Source organism: Dysidea avara, chromosome 8 (assembly GCF_963678975.1).
Source record: "Dysidea avara chromosome 8, odDysAvar1.4, whole genome shotgun sequence".
Lineage (NCBI taxonomy): Eukaryota > Metazoa > Porifera > Demospongiae > Dictyoceratida > Dysideidae > Dysidea > Dysidea avara.
In genome coordinates this window covers 34,419,568-34,440,188 of record NC_089279.1, presented here as the reverse complement: position 1 = coordinate 34,440,188, position 20,621 = coordinate 34,419,568, and the positions used below count along the sequence as shown (strand labels likewise).

At 37.7% G+C, this 20,621-nt stretch overlaps 2 protein-coding genes across 2 annotated transcripts in view; both read right to left on the bottom strand.

Annotated features, from left to right (window-relative positions):
* The window catches only part of LOC136262970 (sodium/hydrogen exchanger 9B2-like), a 31,004-nt gene that overhangs the window by 10,268 nt on the left and 115 nt on the right, over nt 1-20,621 (bottom strand). The gene's annotated exons all lie outside the window — the stretch shown is intronic.
* On the bottom strand, nt 1,830-18,628 carry LOC136262968 (uncharacterized). The gene is made up of 2 exons (XM_066057389.1): nt 18,621-18,628; nt 1,830-5,956 (listed from the first exon to the last, which is right to left on the bottom strand). Exon 2 carries the CDS (start codon nt 5,952-5,954, stop codon nt 2,022-2,024), a length of 3,933 nt encoding a protein of 1,310 aa, XP_065913461.1. The 5' UTR covers nt 5,955-5,956; nt 18,621-18,628; the 3' UTR covers nt 1,830-2,021.

Genomic DNA, 20,621 nt, shown 5'->3' with positions numbered 1-20,621 from the left:
AACACGTACTTTCATTACTAATATACAAACTTGAAAGTAACTTATTAAAGGTATATTACTAGACTATGAATCCTAACGCATTATATTACTTGAAATCACAAAATGTAATAACTATTACGTAACTGCAAGCATATGCTGTAAGCTATCATCCACTGGCTCCAATGTGAAAGAGGAGTCTTTATATAGTGCAGCAAAATAGAGCCAAAATCTACCATAGATGTGCTGTAACAATTACGGAGTTAACAACAGAAGAAAATTGCATGGCAATATCATACATAAATGATAATACTTTTATGGAAGAAAACTTCCATGATTTGTGATCCACTGAGTGAAAACCAGATTAGTTTTTTTTTTTTTTGAGACAAATACCATTGAAATACATAGGGTACAAAAACACGAGCTACAAAAATAATTTCACATACTTCAGTAAAAAATGAATGATGCACTACTGTGTTCGCCTTTTCATGCAAAGTAAAAATATCTTTGTTTCAATTTTGTACCACGAAGCAAATGTGAGCTATGTGTGTGACTATATATTGCACTTTTAGTACAGTGAAAGCTGCAACTTTCACAAAAGATCACATCTCTAGTCACCCAATTTACATTTACTAAGTCAGGGCGGTGGAGCAGGCCAAAGAGTGAGGGGGCCAGGCCAGCTGTAAGTTGAAGACCAAAAAAAAAAAAAGGTCACAACCTGCTAACAATAGCTGCTCTCCACCAATTATATCTCCTTGTTTATAATTACACATACGTAGCTAAGTAATTTGCTACACTGTTTCTCGGAATACTGTGACTGCTCTATTAGAGTATCCAGATCCTGACTGTTCTATTACTAGAGTATCTCGATCTTTTCTTGCAAACAGTGTCCCAAAAAAGTGCCCCCCCATCTCCACTGCCTATGCTTCAAGTTCATGCAAGTTCAAGTGTGCATCGTGGAAATAGCAACCAGGGGAAAGGGGGAACAAGCTAAGGGGTGCTGGTATCCTATTTTATAATCTGTGTTTTAGATACAGTGAAAATGTTTTTAGAACTAATCTCAGGAAGTAAATATTCTTGTAGGCATGCCCCAGACGGCCAGACGCCTCTAGAAATGTACTCCACACTACACCATTCTAGAAGTAACATAGCCAGGGTGGCGAACCCTGAACAACAGTATTTCTACTGGCTAACCTTTGCAATTGTGCATGCAAGTTTGGATTTGCGTCAAGTCCAAAACATTGCTCAATGGCATCACTTGGCACTCGTCCTTGTTGAGGCTTTGTAAGCCTTTTGGCATCATCAACTGCACAAAGAACAAGACAGCTGTTTAATACATCATCGTACGTGGATTGTACTTTCAATGGTGGACGCCAAAGGTCCTGTTGAGGTTGCAAGTCAAGAAACGATGGTTAGAGAGGTGAAGATAGATCAAAAATCATAGTGCTGGAGCTGAGGAGATACAGTGTGTCTGTGGGAGCATTGCAAGAGAAAAAATGATTTGGTGATGAGGTTTATGAAGTGAATGGCAGAGTGTTATTGACTGTTGGTCAGTTACCACCAGCTGAAGGAGCACCTATGCTAGGAAGAGTACAGTAGTACTGGTGCAAGTTATTGGAGGCATAGCTGATCCAGGCCTATCCCACAATGTTGCATAAACAATCCAACAGCACAGCATGTGAACTCTCATATGAATTCTGTGGTACATATATTGCATTACACCATTACAATAGAGCTGTGTCCATATTTATAAATGCATAAAATATAGCGGCAAGCAAGATGACAAGATGGTGTGTAATGATGTTGTACACGGCATAGAGTCACCAGCCAGCATGAAAATACATTTTTCAAACTTATCAAGGAATTAAAACTTAGTACAAGTTACATTTTAATTCATCTCACACACAACACACACATAGAACCTACATGCAATTACATCACAAATATTATAGGAAATTATAAAGCACAAACAACAATATAATATCCATCTTCAATCAGTCTCAACTCAACTAAGTAAGGATCGTAGTGAAAATTAGTTTAGCTATCTACATTTCTGCCAACAGAGATTCTTGAAACTGAATAAAGTAAGGAGTACCTTTTTTCCTCTTCATAAATGCCAAATTATTTTCCTGATGAACAGTGTTCTGGGAAAAACGATTCCACCTTTTCTTTAAATTGAATTTCATTTCAAGAGCAGGTACAACACGATTGTACCACTTAGTGTGTTTGACAACATTGTGTATGTGAAATATTATCACAAGGCAGGTAAAGAAAAATGCTATAGACCCCAAAATGTCAACAGCAATGTTCACATTCTTATATCCTGATGTGCTTGGGGACAGATACACAATAATCACTGATAACAATATAAAGATCCCGGTGAACACCAAATCTAAAATGTTAATAAGTGTGCTCTTAAATGGGAAAATGTACACTTGTACAATAGCAAATGCTGAAACAACTACGACACTTAATAGCAAAGATGTTTCCTGATCTGAAAATAAAACACTTACAATTTCAATTCCAGATAAGTATATCAGTTCAACCAGCCTTATGCCTAGCCAAGAACGATATTTGTCCTTGTATGGTGCAAAAAAGCAGTCAAGGAAAGGAAAAAAGTAGCTCAGACGTTTAGATCGTAAAACTATTTTGGGAAATGTTGAAGAAAATGTAAACGGTAATACAAATAACAGCGTGACTGCTAGTGAAATAACGAAAAGTACACAATGCCATCCTTGTAGATATTTAACACTGGAATCAGGCAGCCACGTAACAACACTCTGACTAACACTGTAGTTACTCTCATTTGATGTGTAATGGATTGTCACAAAAGAAAACACACTGATGGTGGTACGTAGTAGTTTGGAGTAGGATAATAAGATGAGAGTAGCAAAAACTGGAACCGCTGAATAAGATGAAATTCGTCTTCGGAAATGAAAATTTTCTGTAAAAATAATGATCATTATAAGCAACCAGAGGTAAATGGGAAATACAAACTGCAACCCTGTCTTAGCAATCTGAGTCATTCCGTCATAAAAACACATGTAAAATCCTAAATCCAAGTTAATGAAAGAAATGAACACCCGCAAGAATGAAAACTGATTTTCATTGAAAAACAGATTTTCATTAATACTCATCGCATTGCAGAAGAATATCAATCCATTAATAGCTCCCATTGTGACTGTCAGTCTTAGCACAAACAGAATAAATACTAGAATTACTCCTAGTAGACCATACAGTACGATAGTGGCCAGCCAAGTATTACTACATTGTTTACAAGAAAAGGAGCCAAAAACTCTACTATAACTTTCAATACAAGAACCACAGGCTCGTCCAGTATGATTATTTTTACACAGATGGTCAGTATCTGACAGCATAAAACTACTATCATTCCTGTTACAATATGTTAGCAAGCACCATTTCGTGTACTCAATTTTGTCACCACTCACAGAGAGCCATGATCGGAGATTGATACGAGTAATTATTCCAGTTGGGGAATCACAGTGAAAGTCATCATGAACATTGAATTTTAAGAATTTACCACATACACAACTGTACAGGCCACTGCTGTCTTTTTGGTAACTGAACCCAACTGGACAGTTACTAAAGTTCACACAAAACTCATACTGCATCCATCTTGAAAATGATAATTTTAATTTTCCATTTGTAGGTTGTGTTGATTGCATTCCATGCACAGTAAAATCAATTGGACTACAAGTTTTGTTGGTGGTGAGGAATGTTTGTATATTCTGACCATTTGCTAATGTTAAGGTTCCATCAGTTGCATTAGTAGTATAGACATCACCATAGAGTGTTGTGGTTGCTCCAACTGAGCCAACTTCATCTAGACCAACAAGGCTAAGTTGAAATGGTCTTCCAATAATAATGGGTGTTGATAGTTTTAATGTTTTATTATAACCTGCAGTCATGCAATACGTGGCATTATAATCACCACTACTATCACAAGGACAAGGTAAACTAGCAACTATGTTTAGATGATCGTCAATACTTCCATTTGGAATAAAATTAAACACTCTACGATAAACAGTATCTCTTGTTCCATCAACAGGAGGAACATTTAAATCAAAGTTGTACTGGGTAAGAGTGTCTAGATACCAGTAGCAAACATAAAACACATTAGCATAAATTGATTGTAAAGAGCTTGAATTACCAACAGTGTTATTATCAAATGTGATGTTTACATTGAGAAGGTAAAGATCATCAAGGGAAAATATTGGAGCAATGTCACTTGGTCCAATAAACTGAATAGGGCATACATCTTGTGACTGTGTGTTAGTAGCATAGAAATGGACAGCAATAGCACCACCATACCTTGTAGCATAGTTATGAGCAAACAGTAGCTGAGAATATTTGTATATATACATCACTGTATCAGTGAGATAAAATGCACCCCCATAATGTCCACTATTGTGTATGAATAGTGCTTTACCCAATACTGAAATAAAACCAGAACGACCATAAAACACTGATGGCCAGTTTCCTATAAAGTTACAATAATGAGTGCAGTTGACAATAAAGTGAGAATTTTGCGTGTGAAACACTCCTGTGATAAAGTCACTAGTATCATATTCCAAAGTAGAGCCTGATGAAATGGTGTTCTTTTTAGCATTCACATTAACCAAGTGGACAGTGACACCACCTAATGATGATGAATCACCAATCCTGCTGTTAGATACATATACAGCAGACCCAGCATTTGCTGCATTCTTAGTAAAGTTACATTCTTCAATTCTTACAACCAATGATACTGAGGTTGAAGCTGATTTTACTATGTGGAAAGCTGCTCCTATTGTTCCTCTAAGCTTATTGAAGCTACAATGCAAAACATGCAGTGCGTTGAAACTGGCAATGGTTGTGATAGATGAATAGTGTATTCCAGGAGCATTTCTCAGTAGTAGATAAAAATAACTGATACCATCTCTCACATATAAGGGATTAATATTATATGCAACAGATTCTGTATCTTCACTGCTTAGTGAACAACCTTTGAATCTGGTTATACTTCTGGTACTTGAAAAAGATATTATGGTTGCACTACCACCAATGAATCCATGATTGCTACGAAACGTCGTGTTCGTTATTTCAGTATTCACATCATAAAAGTTTTGCAGATAGTAAATTCCAATACTTCCTGCTCCTTGTATTGGTATGGGAACACGGTAGTAGCCAGTTTTAACGACATTATAAAGAATGTTAACATCTTTAACTGGAAGGAAGTTTATATTCCCTTCAAATTTTGACTGGTCGATAGTCAAGTTGGCATCAGCTTCATCAACACCATCAATGTCAACATGATCATAATAATATAATAATATCCCACTACCTGAACAAGAAAAGTCAGCCTCATCACTGGGGTAAGAGTAGTTCTTACAACTAGGATCATTATTAAAATTAGTGTCCTTAATTTGAACATTAGATAGCATTACTTCTCCTAATGCATTAAAGGCAAGAATTCCATACCCAAGAGATTGTGACATTTCAAAATTTGTAATGGTAACATTTTTGACTTCATAGAACATTATAGCAAATCTAAAACCATTACCAAAATAAGCAAGACGTACTACTGATTGGACTGTTTGACTGATAAAATCATTTACAACATCTCCACACTTCATCAACCGGACATTACTAATGATGATATTCTGTGACCTCAAAAACACAATATTAAATGGTTCATTGCACTCAATTATTGTATCATCAGATGTACTACCAATGATGGTGATATTAGTCTTGTTATCTAGTGAACAATTTGATTGTGTTCTAAAATGATAGTGTCCTGGTGAAAGGTGGATATCAATGGTAGTGTTTGAGGTCAGACAATTACATAAGAAATAGTCAACTGATCCAGAACAATTTCCTTCAATGTAGTTTTGTCCAGGGTAGACTGTCATGGAATTAACTATCAACACCGAACTAAGTAGTATTACTACATGCTGGCAAACAGTGTTTAGTTTCATGTCTATAAAAGTACAACACTAATTTAAACTGTTGCAAAAAAACAAACTGACTAAAAGGTGTAATGTGGAATAAACTGACAACTGTGTTGTGATCAAATTTGATGTCACTATATCAGAATTAGGGATCAGTTTACTTTTGTTTTTTTCCACCTGCTTTTGTTTCAGCAATTCTTTAATTTTTAACCTATTCATATCAAAAAAGGCTAATAGAAATTGTAACATTTGGAAAATTTTACAAAGCACTAAATTTTACCCTTAATTCTTATGAAATATGCATTAAAACAGCCTAAAAACTACTTCTTGTCCTTTTTGTAGCTTTAGCTTGGTCCACTGATCAGTTAATTTTTTTTGAACTGATCTGTGAAATTTTTTTGAAATTGTTTCTTGCCCAATAGAAAATACATGTATTTGCATTACATACAAATAAGGCAAAAGCACACCTGTGAGAATCCATAATTTGCCCGACAAACTATACATAAAAACAGAGCCCTTGAATTTCTCTATACAATGGCATCTGAACAATTGTTGTAACACTTTCATAGTGACAGTTGTTAACAGTTGACTCCACCATAATGCGCACTCCATACAATTTTCTATGGGAGAAATTTGTTACTTCAGTACACAAACCTTAAAAGTACGGTGGATTTCCCTTACCAAATTTGCTAAACTTGGTCTCATTCAATGAGTTGAATCGTACAGATTAAGATTCCACCCAAACAAATGGCTTAACTGGCCATTCTACAAAGATACACCACGAAACATACGAAAAAACAAGGTTTTTCACAGTACAATTTCGTACATGGATGCATAAATTCGCCTTACAAGGGCCTCTCCTCTCTTTTCCATTGGTCACTATGCAAAATCTTACACATCACTCGATGCACAATTTATCAATGATTTTGATAAATGCAACCCCATCTCCGTAAACTGAAGTATACGGAAGTTATGATGCGTTGTTTAAAAGATGGCGTTATTTTCTGTAATTTTAATCCGTAAAAATTTAAATGTACAGAAAATGCGACAAAGTTTTTGATATGATACTCATTCTTTTGCTCAAACTTTGCTCAGAATTAATATTTGTTAATTTGTCAGTTCCTAAAATTTCGTGAGTAGTGACTGTTCTATTAGAGTATTTCCAATTACTGTTCTACTATAGTATTCTTTACAAAAACTGCACCAAAAATCTGTTCCGTTATACCAGCATTTTTGTTCTACAGTTTTAGCTGCAGAATTTGTGCATTCCTAATTAGAATGTGTTCATGAGTGAAGTATGCATGTGATAAACCAAAATTAATTAGTGGTGGAGTCTTAAAAGTCTGTTGTAGTTAAACCTCAATATCACTGTTATTAATCTTCCCAAGACAAAGGTACCGATTTATTATTAAAGTGTCTATGCATAGACACTTTAATAATAAATCGGTACCTTGGTCTTGGGAAGATTAATGATTGTGTGTAAAATATATTTGAAAGGATTTTTAAATACTCACAAAAATAATCATTTCACAGGTAAAACTGAGATTTGTCGGATCCTTTGACAGGGAGAGATGGGCTACAGCATAGACAACTATAAGAGTACCGTACTTCCTCATACAATAGCATGGGCTTTTATTTCCTTCCCAGCATTTTTGATCCGGCCTGTAAACGAATATGGCCTTTATGAGACCAGGCGTTTATTTCGGATTGGTCTGACTGATGCCTGGCATTTAATCGAATTTGGGTGGTGGTAGGATGGGATACTGTAATGGTAAGCTTATAGAACTTTACGTGGGAGAGGTCAAAGGGAAAAGTGTACTTTAAAATTTCATAAAATACACTCTCAGCTGGCCAACTGCTTCATCGACCACAAAAAGTGCTTTATTGCACCGCAAAGAGTGCTTTATTCGTTCAATAAAGCACTCTTTGCGGTGCAATAAAGCACTCTTTGTGGGCAATAAAGCACCAGTTGCCCACGTGCCTTGGTGTAGGCTAACAGCCTACGGGGCTCGCACCAGTACGACTAATCACCCATGCCGGTGAAGGCTGATAGCCTCGCCGCGCTGAGTGATCAATCACCCCAGCCAATACGATTTCTACCACCGGATTACTTTTATAGACATACCTAAATGCTTTGATGATGGGTGGGAGAAGGTAACGTTGCTGTTACGTTTGTTAATGTAAACAGAAAAGTCCTGGAGATATCACAGAAATATTTTGCCATGTGGCTCACAATAGAATCGATTTTGGGTTGCGAGCAAAACCTGCCTAAATGCGGGATGAAATTCTTCCATGCCAAATTATGGTGAACTACGCGTGAGTTACTTTGTTAAACTGGTTTGTGTGTGTTCAGGCTGCTAATAGTTCATGCAATGCGTGTTAATTACGAGTTCTAGTGTATGGTGAAGCTACACGAGTATAAAGTTCCATAAATCATTTAAAGCATAGCCTTGCTCGTGCTATATGAAAATAAAGTACTCGGCGCTTGGCCTCGATGTTAATAAAGCACTCGGCTTCGCCTTGTGCTTTATTAGCATCTTGGCCGTGCATCTCGTACTTTATTTTTCATATAGCACTCGCGGCTATGCTTTAACATATACATAGAAAACAGTGATACTATATAAACTAGTGTAAGGCAAGGCTTAAAGATTGGAAAATAGTTGTATCTGCATGCAATAGGACTCGACCGGACTACTCAAGTGATTACTTCAACCCTCAGAAGGCTCTACTCAAGTATGAAGAAGCAACAGCAACAAAGAACAATTAAAGCCATTAACAGTAGACTCAAGTAATAGCCCGGGCCTCTATTTGAGACCAGGCATTTATTTTCCAAAGGTGCTGGAAACCCCCCAACTTATAATCGAGACAGACGTTAATCAAAAGCGGCTTGTATATGACGGTTATGCTAGTTTATACAAGTGACTAACCTAGCGAACCTGTTGTATTCTAAACTGAACCATTGAGAATGGCTGTAGCCTTCACTCGCGTACCTCACAAATATCTGACAAGCAACGGTTGTTAAGTATTTTACGAAAATATGTCATAACGCATCACGGGTGCAATCCTTCTATATCACCATTGTGTCTGTTGTATCAATTTTTCATTTTAATAGATCACATAAAACTATATAAAGTTATGAACTCTTGATAAAACGTTTAACCAGATTTGCAAAAAGAGGCATTCCACACACACACACACACACACACACACACACACACACACACACACACACACACACACACACACACACACACACACACACACACACACACACACACACACACACACACACACACACACGCACACAATTTATAAACTTAAAAGGGCACAACTTTAAACCTCTTGCAAGCATGACACCATCCATTGAGCTATGTTGTTTGTCACTTCTGACCACATTTCAAGCCAATAACATTTTCCTATCTGTAAATAGAAATCATCAAAGTTAATATAGAAAATTGGATATACCCTTTTTGCAAATCCAGTCACACATTAATATTGAACTATTAAAATTCCCATGCTATAATATTACAAGTACACAGAAAAATTTAGAATTTTCAACTAGAGTAGGGAACCATAGCACATCAATAAAAAGTACTGAAACAAGTTGGAGTAGTCCATGATATTAAATCACAGTAAAACAATAAGAAGTGTTATAGAAGAAGTGTTACTGTGCTTGAGATACCGTAATGGAAACACTGTGCATTTCCACTATGGTATCTTGAGCACAGTAGGGATATAACACTTCTTATTGTTTTACTGTGATTTAATATTGTGCACTACTCCAGCTTGTTTCAGTACTTTTTATCGATGTGCTATGGTCCCTACTCTAGTTGAAAATTCCAAAATTTTCTGTGTACTTGTTTGTTAACCTTTTTTTTGTAAATAATTTTATTATGACTGGTGAATCCACACATACCGCATCTGAAATGGTGCCGTGCGCCCCAGCTATATCAATTATTGTCTGAAAAGAGAAGTATCCATTACACTTCATTGTCAGCTATGTTCAACCCGTTACACAGTATTTCGAATCAAGAACTGTTTGAAAAGCACCTCTACAATCCACGCATACCAAAAAAAAAAAGAAATAGTGCCACACGCCCCAATTATATTAATTATCATCTGAAAAGTGAAGTGTCCATTATGCTTCACTGTCAGCTATGTTCAACCCGTTACACAGCAGTACGAATCAAGAACTGTTAGAAAAGCACCTCTGCAATCATAATAGCCACTACGAAAATATGGACGATTTCCGTTTCGAAGGGAAGCCATCATGTGCTACCGCCAAATTGACATCTTTTGCTATCAGCAAAGATGAATGGCACACAAAGGAGGACACTGGTAAGTCCATGAAGAATGCATTGTACGTACTGCGGTATGCCAAAAGGCACCTCTCGGGCTGAAGCGACGTCGGAACAGTGAAAAAAATTAAGCCCATAGCCTTAGCCGTTATCAAGTTATGCTTGTCTGAAAGCATCAGTCAGTTACTCAGTCAGTCACTAGAAAATTCCATTGAATAAAAGTTTTTAAAAATTCTGTAGCAACTTGTTGGAAGATTTTTGGGTCGATCTGAAAGCTTGTTTGGGCTTAGTTTTACCTAACCAATAATGCCTTGTGGTCATCTGGGAAAATTGAGGCTGGTTTTTGGGTGGTGTTATTTCGTGGGCCACGTCTACTCCTTTGTGGTCCCTACTATACAGTTACTATCGTACTGTATGATATTCTCTGCCACTGGCAATGGATTGATCAGCTTCACCAGGAGTTATGCAAAATGACATTTCCTACAGTGCATATTGTACATGAGGCCAATTTGATTGGAAAGCAATTCAATTTGGTGAATTAGCAAAATCAAGTGTGTCCCACCAACATGGTTGTGACTCCAAAGCTTATAACAGGCAACATGCACACCAAAATAACAGATTGCCAATAATGTAGCTAGTAACCTTTAAACCCACATAATCCAGAAAACTGGATTTAAACTTGTATGCCTTGCACAAAGCGCTGTAACTATTGCAACGTCTGTCCTAAGACTAAGAAATTTATGTCATTCTACTTGTGATGTAACAAGGATTAAAATAATACCTAGGGTTTTACCCTAATGTTAAATGATGAGGCCAAAACTATAGTATGTTCACATTGAGGTGAATCCTCAAAAACATTTAATAACTCATGGATGCAATTACACAAGATCTTGAAATTTGGCTCATTTGTAGTACTGCTTGACCCGCTAAAAATATTTCAATATCTTGTTGTTCAGATGTTTGACATAATATTTATGGCCAATCAAAATTTTTGCAATACATTCCCTATGGGGAAGCCATATAAGTACAGTGTCCATTACAGCCCTTTCCCAAACTTGTAATGGAGCCAAACCATATGTGTCTGTTGTTGACACCTTTGCTGTTACCAGTAATCATCTAGTTGGCTGAAATGTTAACTCAGTTGAGAAAACATCTACTTTTACTTTTTGCTGTTTTTCAGGATTTGGCTCAATGTGAACATAACTATAGCCATGTAAATGACTTTTCAGAAGAAAACATGCAAACCCTTTACATACCTTTACAAAATAGTCTATAACTCTATAGTGGTTGCTCCTATCACCTTGCAACAAGTTCTGTACGATTCGTTGTTAAAATTTTCCATCAGGCAATATATGACTCACATGAGTCATATATGGCCTGATGAAAATATTGAACAGAACCACGTTTAATTTTGATAGTTGTGGCCATATATGACCCACAATAAAAAGCCAACATAGCAATATAGTCTTCATTTAACTTTCTCCAAGTAACCCAGTGAACAGACTTTCTGTCTATCAGAATCAAGCTACCCCACCTAATGTCACCGGCTCAAATTGTGTAAAAACACATTCCCCAAAGTTCTTTGTGGGTTTAAGGTAATAAAATCACCTTACTGCCAATTAAACTGAATAGCTAGCTAGCATAAGTTATCAATTGTCGACCACCATTTGACTTCCTTCTATAAACGCTTTAAGGGTGCTTTGAACTCAATTCGCTAACTATTTGTGTTGACTCGCCTAGTAGGTAAGTGAAAACTACCAAGTTTGTATGATTTAGTAGCTGTGACAGCCTGAAATCTTACACTGATGTAGGTATAAGTTGACTGCTATGATTACGTTGTCCGTCATTACAATACCACACAGTTGGCCACCATCACACTTTTTTGTCTGCCATCTTAATTGTACTTATGGGCTATATACATCCAGTATACCATCGGACTCTACAATATGCCAGGTAGCCAAAAATCTATTTGTGGCTTATGATCACCATTGTTTACAGTGAGGCTTCCATCAACGAGTGGAATTTTGGAATCCAGCATAATTATTATCAATTGGAGTAGTGTGGCATATCTATGTCACCAACTCTGTGAACTCTGTGAATATTCTTGGATCTTGCTAAGGCATTTGACACTGTACCACACACTAGTCTAAGATATTCCCTTCTAACTTTAAAGTGCTGTTCAGTACATCCTATTTAACATATTTGTGCCACAAATTACAAAAATACATAATCTACATGTGCTCGCCTTACTGATGGAATCGAGGATGGAATAATCCCCACTTTTGCATACTGGAAAGAAGACTGAGTATTAAGTGAAGTAGTTAGCAACCACTGGTGAGGCAATCATCAGCTAGATCAGGGTATAGCAGCAGATGGCATGGATTCCCAACAATGGCCATTCTGGATAGTCTCACTGGCTATTAATGCCTGAGTGGTCTCACGTGGCCAGACCACTTTCCCTCCCACGGCGCTTATCAATTGGAAATTATAAGTGCCTGCTTCCAATTGATAAGCACCGTGGGAGAAAAAGCAGTCTGGCCACGTGAGACTAATGTCTGAGTATGATACTGTTCAACTGTTATTAATAATACTGAGCTTAAATTTGTAAAGAATAGCTACATGAGCAAATACCCATTGTTCGATCACGTGAAAGCACATTATATTTGCTTGTGGCCTACTTATCGCATTACAAACATACACTCAGCCATGCCCATTTATTGGTAAGTGCAGTCTATAACACGAAACTGTGTCTGTTGCTGTCTGCAAGCTTACGTGGAGCCACGCCCACTAATCAATTATTGTACAAGTTGTATATAGTCTAGTCTTGCAGCAGGATAAGTACTTTTGTGAGCCACACCCACTTTAATCTTGGGAAATTGTAATACTAGGTATGCACACCCAATTGTCTGTAAACTCACAGTAGCTACGTTGAACCAAACTCACTGACTGATTTTAAATTATAACCTTACTGGCTTAGTTATCACACAACTACTTGTTTACTCAACATAAATCGAACACTCAAAACGTAGTCTTGCTCGCTCGAGACTACCCGAAACATAGCTCTCATTGCACACCTCAGCTTTAATTAATCCGGGTCAAATCCGGGTCTGACCCGGATTGCTATCCAGGTCAGTGGGTCATCCGGGTCAGCAGTAGTGACCCGGTTTCAATGCTGGTATGAACTCCCAAGTACTTGACTTATTGAACTTGCTGAATCTTTATATTGTTAATGAAGTGTTGTGCAGCAAAAAAGATTTATTAGATACTCTTAGATATTCACATTTTAAGGGATTAAATTTCATAATCCAGCGTTCATCCCATTCCTGTAGTGTGTTAATACCCTTTTGTAGGGTTATAGAGAATGAATCTCTCTGTACAGAAGAGCGTCATCTGCATACGACTTTAAAGTGGACTTAATTTTATCAGTCATGTCATTCACATAACAAATAAATAATAAAGGTCCCAATACTGAAACTTGGTGGGACTCCTGAACTAACCTGGGCTGTGCTGCTCAGCTGACCATTTACTGTGACCTGTTGAATTCTGTTCATAAGGAAGGACTAGATCCATTACATTAATACCATAAGTACTTAATTTGTGAACCAATCTCAGCTGGACTGCTTACTAGTGCTTAGCGTAGGCCACTTGTTCCTCACATTTCCAGCAACTATCAAGGGCTTGTACATGAAGTGGGGCACAAAGTCTGTTTGTCAAGCTACTGGTGTAAAATGCAGTGATCACTTCACTAAAGTTATTTCTCTGGATTACTTGCTTGCACAGAGTTTCTAGCTAGATAACTTATCAGACTAGTGTGTGCTCATTGTGCAGCACAAGTGGTATAACGCATGTCAGCTGCAAATCCCTTTTCAGAAGTGCTTATTGATATAAACACAGTGTAAGGCACACCATGATGGAGAAAAGGTGATTGGCTTTGTAAAACTAGCTGTTGTGACTTGCAGATCGAGGTGTCCAGTACAAGTATAGAAAGTACAAACATTGTGAAGTACATGAAAGGTTAGGTCTCTGTGGGTCCCGGGTCCTTTGGTCACCAGGTCCACTGTTTATCCTTATCAGGATGATAATTTTATCCTTTTATGCAGACATTTAAGATAATCCCATGAGTACAAAATGATTACTTAATGCCCTCTCCATAGTTTAATGTTAACAAGTGCACAAAAAATTGGAATTTTCAACTAGAGTATGAACCATAGCACATTGATAAAAAGTACTGAAACAAGCTGGAGTAGTGCACAATATTAGATCACAGTAAAACAATAAGAATTGTTATACTCCTACTGTGCTTATTGTTTTACTGTGTGCACTACTCCAGCTTGTTTCAGTACTATTTATCGACGTGCTATGGTCCCTACTCTAGTTGAAATTCCAAATTTTTTTTTGTTCATGTGTTTGTTAACTTTTTTTTGTAAAATAAAATTATTAACCCACGCATACCAAAGAAATGGCACCGCATGCCCCAGCCATCAATTATTGTCTGAAAAGTGAAGTATCCTTTACACTTCGTTATGTTCAACTAGTTACACCATAGATATTAGAGAGAAGGGATAGGCAACCGAGCGCGCGCCATGTATATCTACCATTGATTGTGGTTGAAGCACTCCTCGGTATTGATTAAATCCATGCGGACAGGATGGCAGTTTGTGGTTTAGTCGTCTTACAGTTGATTTCAATCACCTTGTGGTATTTTAGTTGATATACAAGACTTTTAAATGCTTCTGGCTTCTGTTGTTTAATCGTCTTGGGTGGTTTTCATCGCCATTTACGATTTTGATCATCAATGGGTACCTCCGTTTCTGTCTACCTGTTACGAAGAACAGAAGTCTAGTTCCACTGGGGAAATAGTGCTGAAGTCTTCGCAATACTTTGAAGTTTTGCACAGTACCACTGAAAGATGTTTCTCGCATAACAGCGCTTGTGTTGAAGTTGATAAATCATGGAGTAGTATTTTAAAGAATCGAGATGAGACTGCCAAAGGGCATTCATCAAGCGGAATAATAAAATGAAGTACACCATGCAAAACTATGTTACTTTAGGGTTACTGTGGCATTGTTTGCCAGTCGAAAGTGAACTTACCATGAACACAACAGGTACACAAAAAAATCGTGTCGACTGAGATTAAAATGATTGATGGCGGCAAAAACTCACAACAAGACTTACAATAGGAGTTTGCCTAGTACTTGTAAAACATAAAGAGATTGTCATGAAATACTCCACGCCCGTAGAAAGTAGTCCAGAGCAGAAGACACCATTTTGGCCTCATGAATTCACCAACGGCGGAGTGTTTCAGGGCGCGCGCTGGTTTCTAATCCCTGTACTCTAATATCTATGGTTACACAGCATTACAAATCAAGAATTGTTTGAAAAGCACCCCTGCAATCAAAGTAGCCACTATAAAAAGACGGACAATTTCCATTACAGAGGGAAACAAACCATCACGCACTACCCCCAAATCTATACCTTTCGCTGTCAGCAAAGATAAACAGGACACAAAGGAGGACACTGGTAAGTCCATGATGAATGCATTGTACATACTGCGGTATGCCTAAAGGTACATGTCTGGCTGAAGCAATGTTGAACAGCGAAAAAATCAAGCCTGTAGCCTTAGCCATTATTGAGTTATGCTTGTCTGAAGGCATCAGTCAGTCAGTCACTAGAAAATTCCTTTTAATAAGTTGTTTTTAAAATTTCATAGCAACTTGTTGAAAGCGTTTCGGGTTGATGTGAAAGCTTGTTGCATGGGCTTAGATTTTTACATAACCAATACTGCTTCATTGCCGTCTGAGGCTGGTTTTTGGGTGATGCTTTTTAATGGCCACGCCCACACTTTTGTGGTCCCTACTATACAGTACTATCATATGGTATGATAGTACTGTACTGACACTGAAGGTCAGCACTCAGCAGTAGTGATACACCGATACCGATACTAGTATCGGTATCGGCCCTATTTTGGCGGTATCGGACTGGTATCGGTAAAGCTATAAATATCCGATACTAATCGATACTTTGTATGACGTCACCTAATTGCTTTTCAAGATGGCAACATACGTAGCGTGTCAAACTGAGTTAAGCAAAAGATGATATAAGCGGCCATGACTTCTTTTAAAGAAGCCAGCCATTAACATTATTAGTATGTGGAAACAGCAGTAAGTCACGAAATAAGATTCATTGAAGCCATAAATGATTGTTGTCCTCCTGATTGATGCCTACAAAACCAGGAACTATACAGTTTATGAAATTAGCTAATGTGTTTAGTAAGCTAGTCTATTGGAACTACTAGCTGTTTTTGTGAGTAATGCCTCAGTGTGGCAAAGTATCGGTATCGGATCGGTATCGGTCATTTCCATCTAAAATGTACTCGGTATCGGATCGGTAGTGAAAATGTGGTATCGGTGCATCACTAGTCAGCAGTATCACTTAGAAGTACCATTCCTCCTTATAAAATGGATGCACACCTTAATTAACAACTCAAGTTGTGTTTGCCACACTGAACAGGAAACTGTTGCCAAACAGGTAGTGCAACTATAAACTGCTGCCAGCACAAAGAGTTGGCAATACCATATTAGGGATTTACAGGAAATATACAGTATCAGCACATTCTTAAGATGATGTGATACATGCGACAATCACATGTATTACATTATTATTCATGTTTCCTCATCACTAGAAAAGTTCTTGTGCACTGAAGTACTCCTCACTTAGTAAAGGGTATAGACTTAAGACAAAAACATATTGTGTACAAATTGCAATATATCATCAGGTAAATCAAAATCAAAACTGGACCCATACAGGAAAAATGTAAGGACTATGCTATACACACCAATTAAGACTTCAGCCACATGCACCCAAACAACATCCTGTTAACATAAAAGAAAGGCCATACACTGCATTTGAAAACTATTACACTTGCCTCTTTGTAGTTGTCGAGCTTTCATCGCTATAAGTAATTGTACACTCATCTTTATCAAACCTCAGAAGTGCAGAGTGCGCACTTATACCCTCCCCCCCAACCCTTTGAGTGACGTCCAGTGGAATTAAAGCCTTTCTGTTGTACCAATAATCAGATCAGTTATCGGAAAAACCATACATCAGCTGTATATTGTGGTCAGTTCAGCATTATGATGGAAACAGCAGCAGATATAAATATTTAGAACTACAGGCTAATTGTACCAAATGATGCATTGAGATAACATGTTGTTATTACTAAAATAAAAGGTTTCATATATAACCACCAAATACTGACAGAGCATTTTAAGAGGCATAGACCACTGTCGATTATCATAATAATTATTTACGTCCATTACTTATGTATAAAACATCATTTTCTAATTCATGTCCTATAAGTTGTCAGCCTCACTTGTTAATGCTAACTAAAACTCCAGGGTATTAGAATACTAACTAAAACTCCTGCAAACTGGGGACACTAGAACTAAAAACTGAGTACTAAAACTAGCAAAATTTTGCAGTACTAGAACAACACTAATGGTCGGCCTATTGTGTTATTGCTGTGTGTGAAATAGGTGCAGCCATGATAGTGACAGTGCAAGTACTATTGGTAATTGCTTTCTTGGTCCAGGGTTTTCCAGGTCCCTGATCCCGGTTAGTCCTTGGTCTCTGCAGAACTCTCTAAAATAAAAGCCAGACCCCGGCATGTCACTCCACAAGCTAGTCTTTATAGCCAGACTACTGTTGTAGGTTCAATTGATGGCTAGAAACCACCCTCAAATCATCAATACCCACATATTGTTTAACAGAGATCAATGTCTCATGATCAGTATTCGTTAAAAAGTAAACAACAGCAAACTGTCAGTATACAAGCACAGGATTCATGGCTAGAGTGTACATCTTTCACCCAGTATATATGTTTTAATCACATGTGTTTACGTCCCTCACTAAACAACTCACTGTAGTAATGTATCTACTGTTCTATACACTCAGAGAAAGACAATTTTTGTTGATAGCCAAGTTCAGTTTTCAACTGTGCGTGCAGCCAGTAGCTTTAGCTTAGCTAGTAAATAAATGCAGTTTAATGGCTAACTCACTTCTTGGTTATTATTGAGTACATGTGCACGTACACAGAGACACGATTATGTGGTATATCAGTAAACAAAACAAATAGCATACTTATACACACACTTGTAAACTAACTAACTAAGTAAATCACACACATGATTTAGATGTGTACTATAATACTGCACTCTGGAGGTATGTACATCAAACATAATATATCATACTAAATTCGTAACCGGGTCAGAATCGGCTTGCTGGGTATCGGCCAGGCAACTCAACATGAGTCAGTGCTGCGCGCGGGGGGGGGGGGGGGGGTCCTGGGACTTAGCCCCACAACATGCCTCCCCACATGTATGTTGTTAGAACTCACCGCGTAGTTGTCGTCCACTCCACTACTGCGAGCACTATACTGTCGACTGAGATTATCGCTGAGATTTTAGTCTTGTGCCAGCCGGCCGCCCCTGAATATATCTGCGCGCGCCTATACTTCATGTAATTACGGTACATCAAGGCCGGAGTCCATCATCAAAGACAATATTTCTTATATGAATAGCAACAACGTGGTCAACACATAACTTTGTGTATTTGTACTGCCAAAAAGCATTCCGCACAAGTAGCTACTTGCTAAGTAAATTAGCTATATCATAGATATAATATCGCTTACCCTAACTATAATATCTATGATTATATGTATTTGGTATTCAGGGTAACCTGCTATCTCTGCCTACCATCTTGGTGAAGTTTAGATGTATTAAGACCCATGAGGATTAAAAGCCAATATTAGCTTGATTTGAACTGTCTCAGTGAATGGTCTTTGAAGTGGAAACTAAAATAATTTAATTTATATATTTTTTACATTAGTATAATTATATTAAAGTGTACTATTTTACATCTTGGAACTACAGAAAAACACACTTAGCTATTTCCTTAGTGGTATTCCTATCCAATCAGTGGCACAGTCTGTCAGAGACATTGGGGTCATGATTGATCAAGTTCTTAAGTTTCATGAACACACCTCAATTGTAACCAACACAAAATTTTAATTATGCCGTCTGTATTACCAAGTTGTTACATGCATTTGATCATGTGACTTCACACCATAGAGAATTGACTACCTGGGGCAATTGCAATCTATAGCTGCTATGTCACATTAATACCAGTAGCAAGAGACATTACGCTGGGCGCGTATTTTGGTTGACAGACACGAAGTTTGGTTATCAGATTCCTTGATGAAAGGCGATTCGATTCATGTGTAAGTTCTTTGTGTTGTAACGAAGGGGAAGCTAGAAAGGAGCCTTGTACCGCGAAATTTACGTGTTCAGAATGCCCGTAAAAACACGTGTTTTTAAACATATTTCTATAAACTAACCTGTTTAACAATTTGTACGGTCGGAGTCTTATTAAGCATCCTTCGCTGCGTAGAATGATACCAAATTTAGCGAATTTGGTTGAGGATAACAACTTGTAAATTGGGATTTTCCCGGCGAGATAATCAAATTTTCCAATAGGTTAATGTATGGAGCGCGTATTATGTCATCATCAGCAGTAAATAACTGTCGCTATGGCGACATTTTCCCATTTGTACGGTCGGAATTGGATAGAGAAATTGAAGGGCTTTCTTTTATTGTATGGCGTGCTGTAGAAATTTTGTGAGTTAAAGGTTGTAAATTAGTGTTTTAGCGTGTAGTGTAAAATACATGTATTTTGTATTGGACAAAAAATGACATGGAATGATGAGATTTTATGATCAGCCTGTTTTGCCAAGCTGAGGTTTCAAAAAGGATATTAAACAGATATTAGATTTATTTAATGCATAATTCTTAATTTTTAAAGGTTTAACCCAGTGTTTGAAAACTTTTAATGTTGACCACCTGAAAATGCTTGATTTGACAAATCCCATACATATGTTTTGATATGTTTAATGGCTAACCCACTTCTTGGTTTTTATTGAGTACATGTGCACGCACACACACATGCACGCACACACACACACACGCACACACGTGCACGCACACACACGTGCACGCACACACACGTGCACGCACACACACGTGCACGCACACACACGTGCACGCACACACACGTGCACGCACACACACGTGCACGCACACACACATGCACGCACACACACACACACACACAATTATGTGGTATATCAGTAAACAACACAAATTACATACTTATACACACACCTGTAAATAAACAAGTAAATCACACATATGATTTAGATATGTACGATAATACTCCACTCTGGAGGTATGTACATCAAACATAATATACTAAATTCGCAACCCGGGTCAGAATCGGCCTGGTATCGGCCGGGCAACTCAACATGAGTCAGTGCTCAGTGCGCGGGGGGTTAAATCAGTCC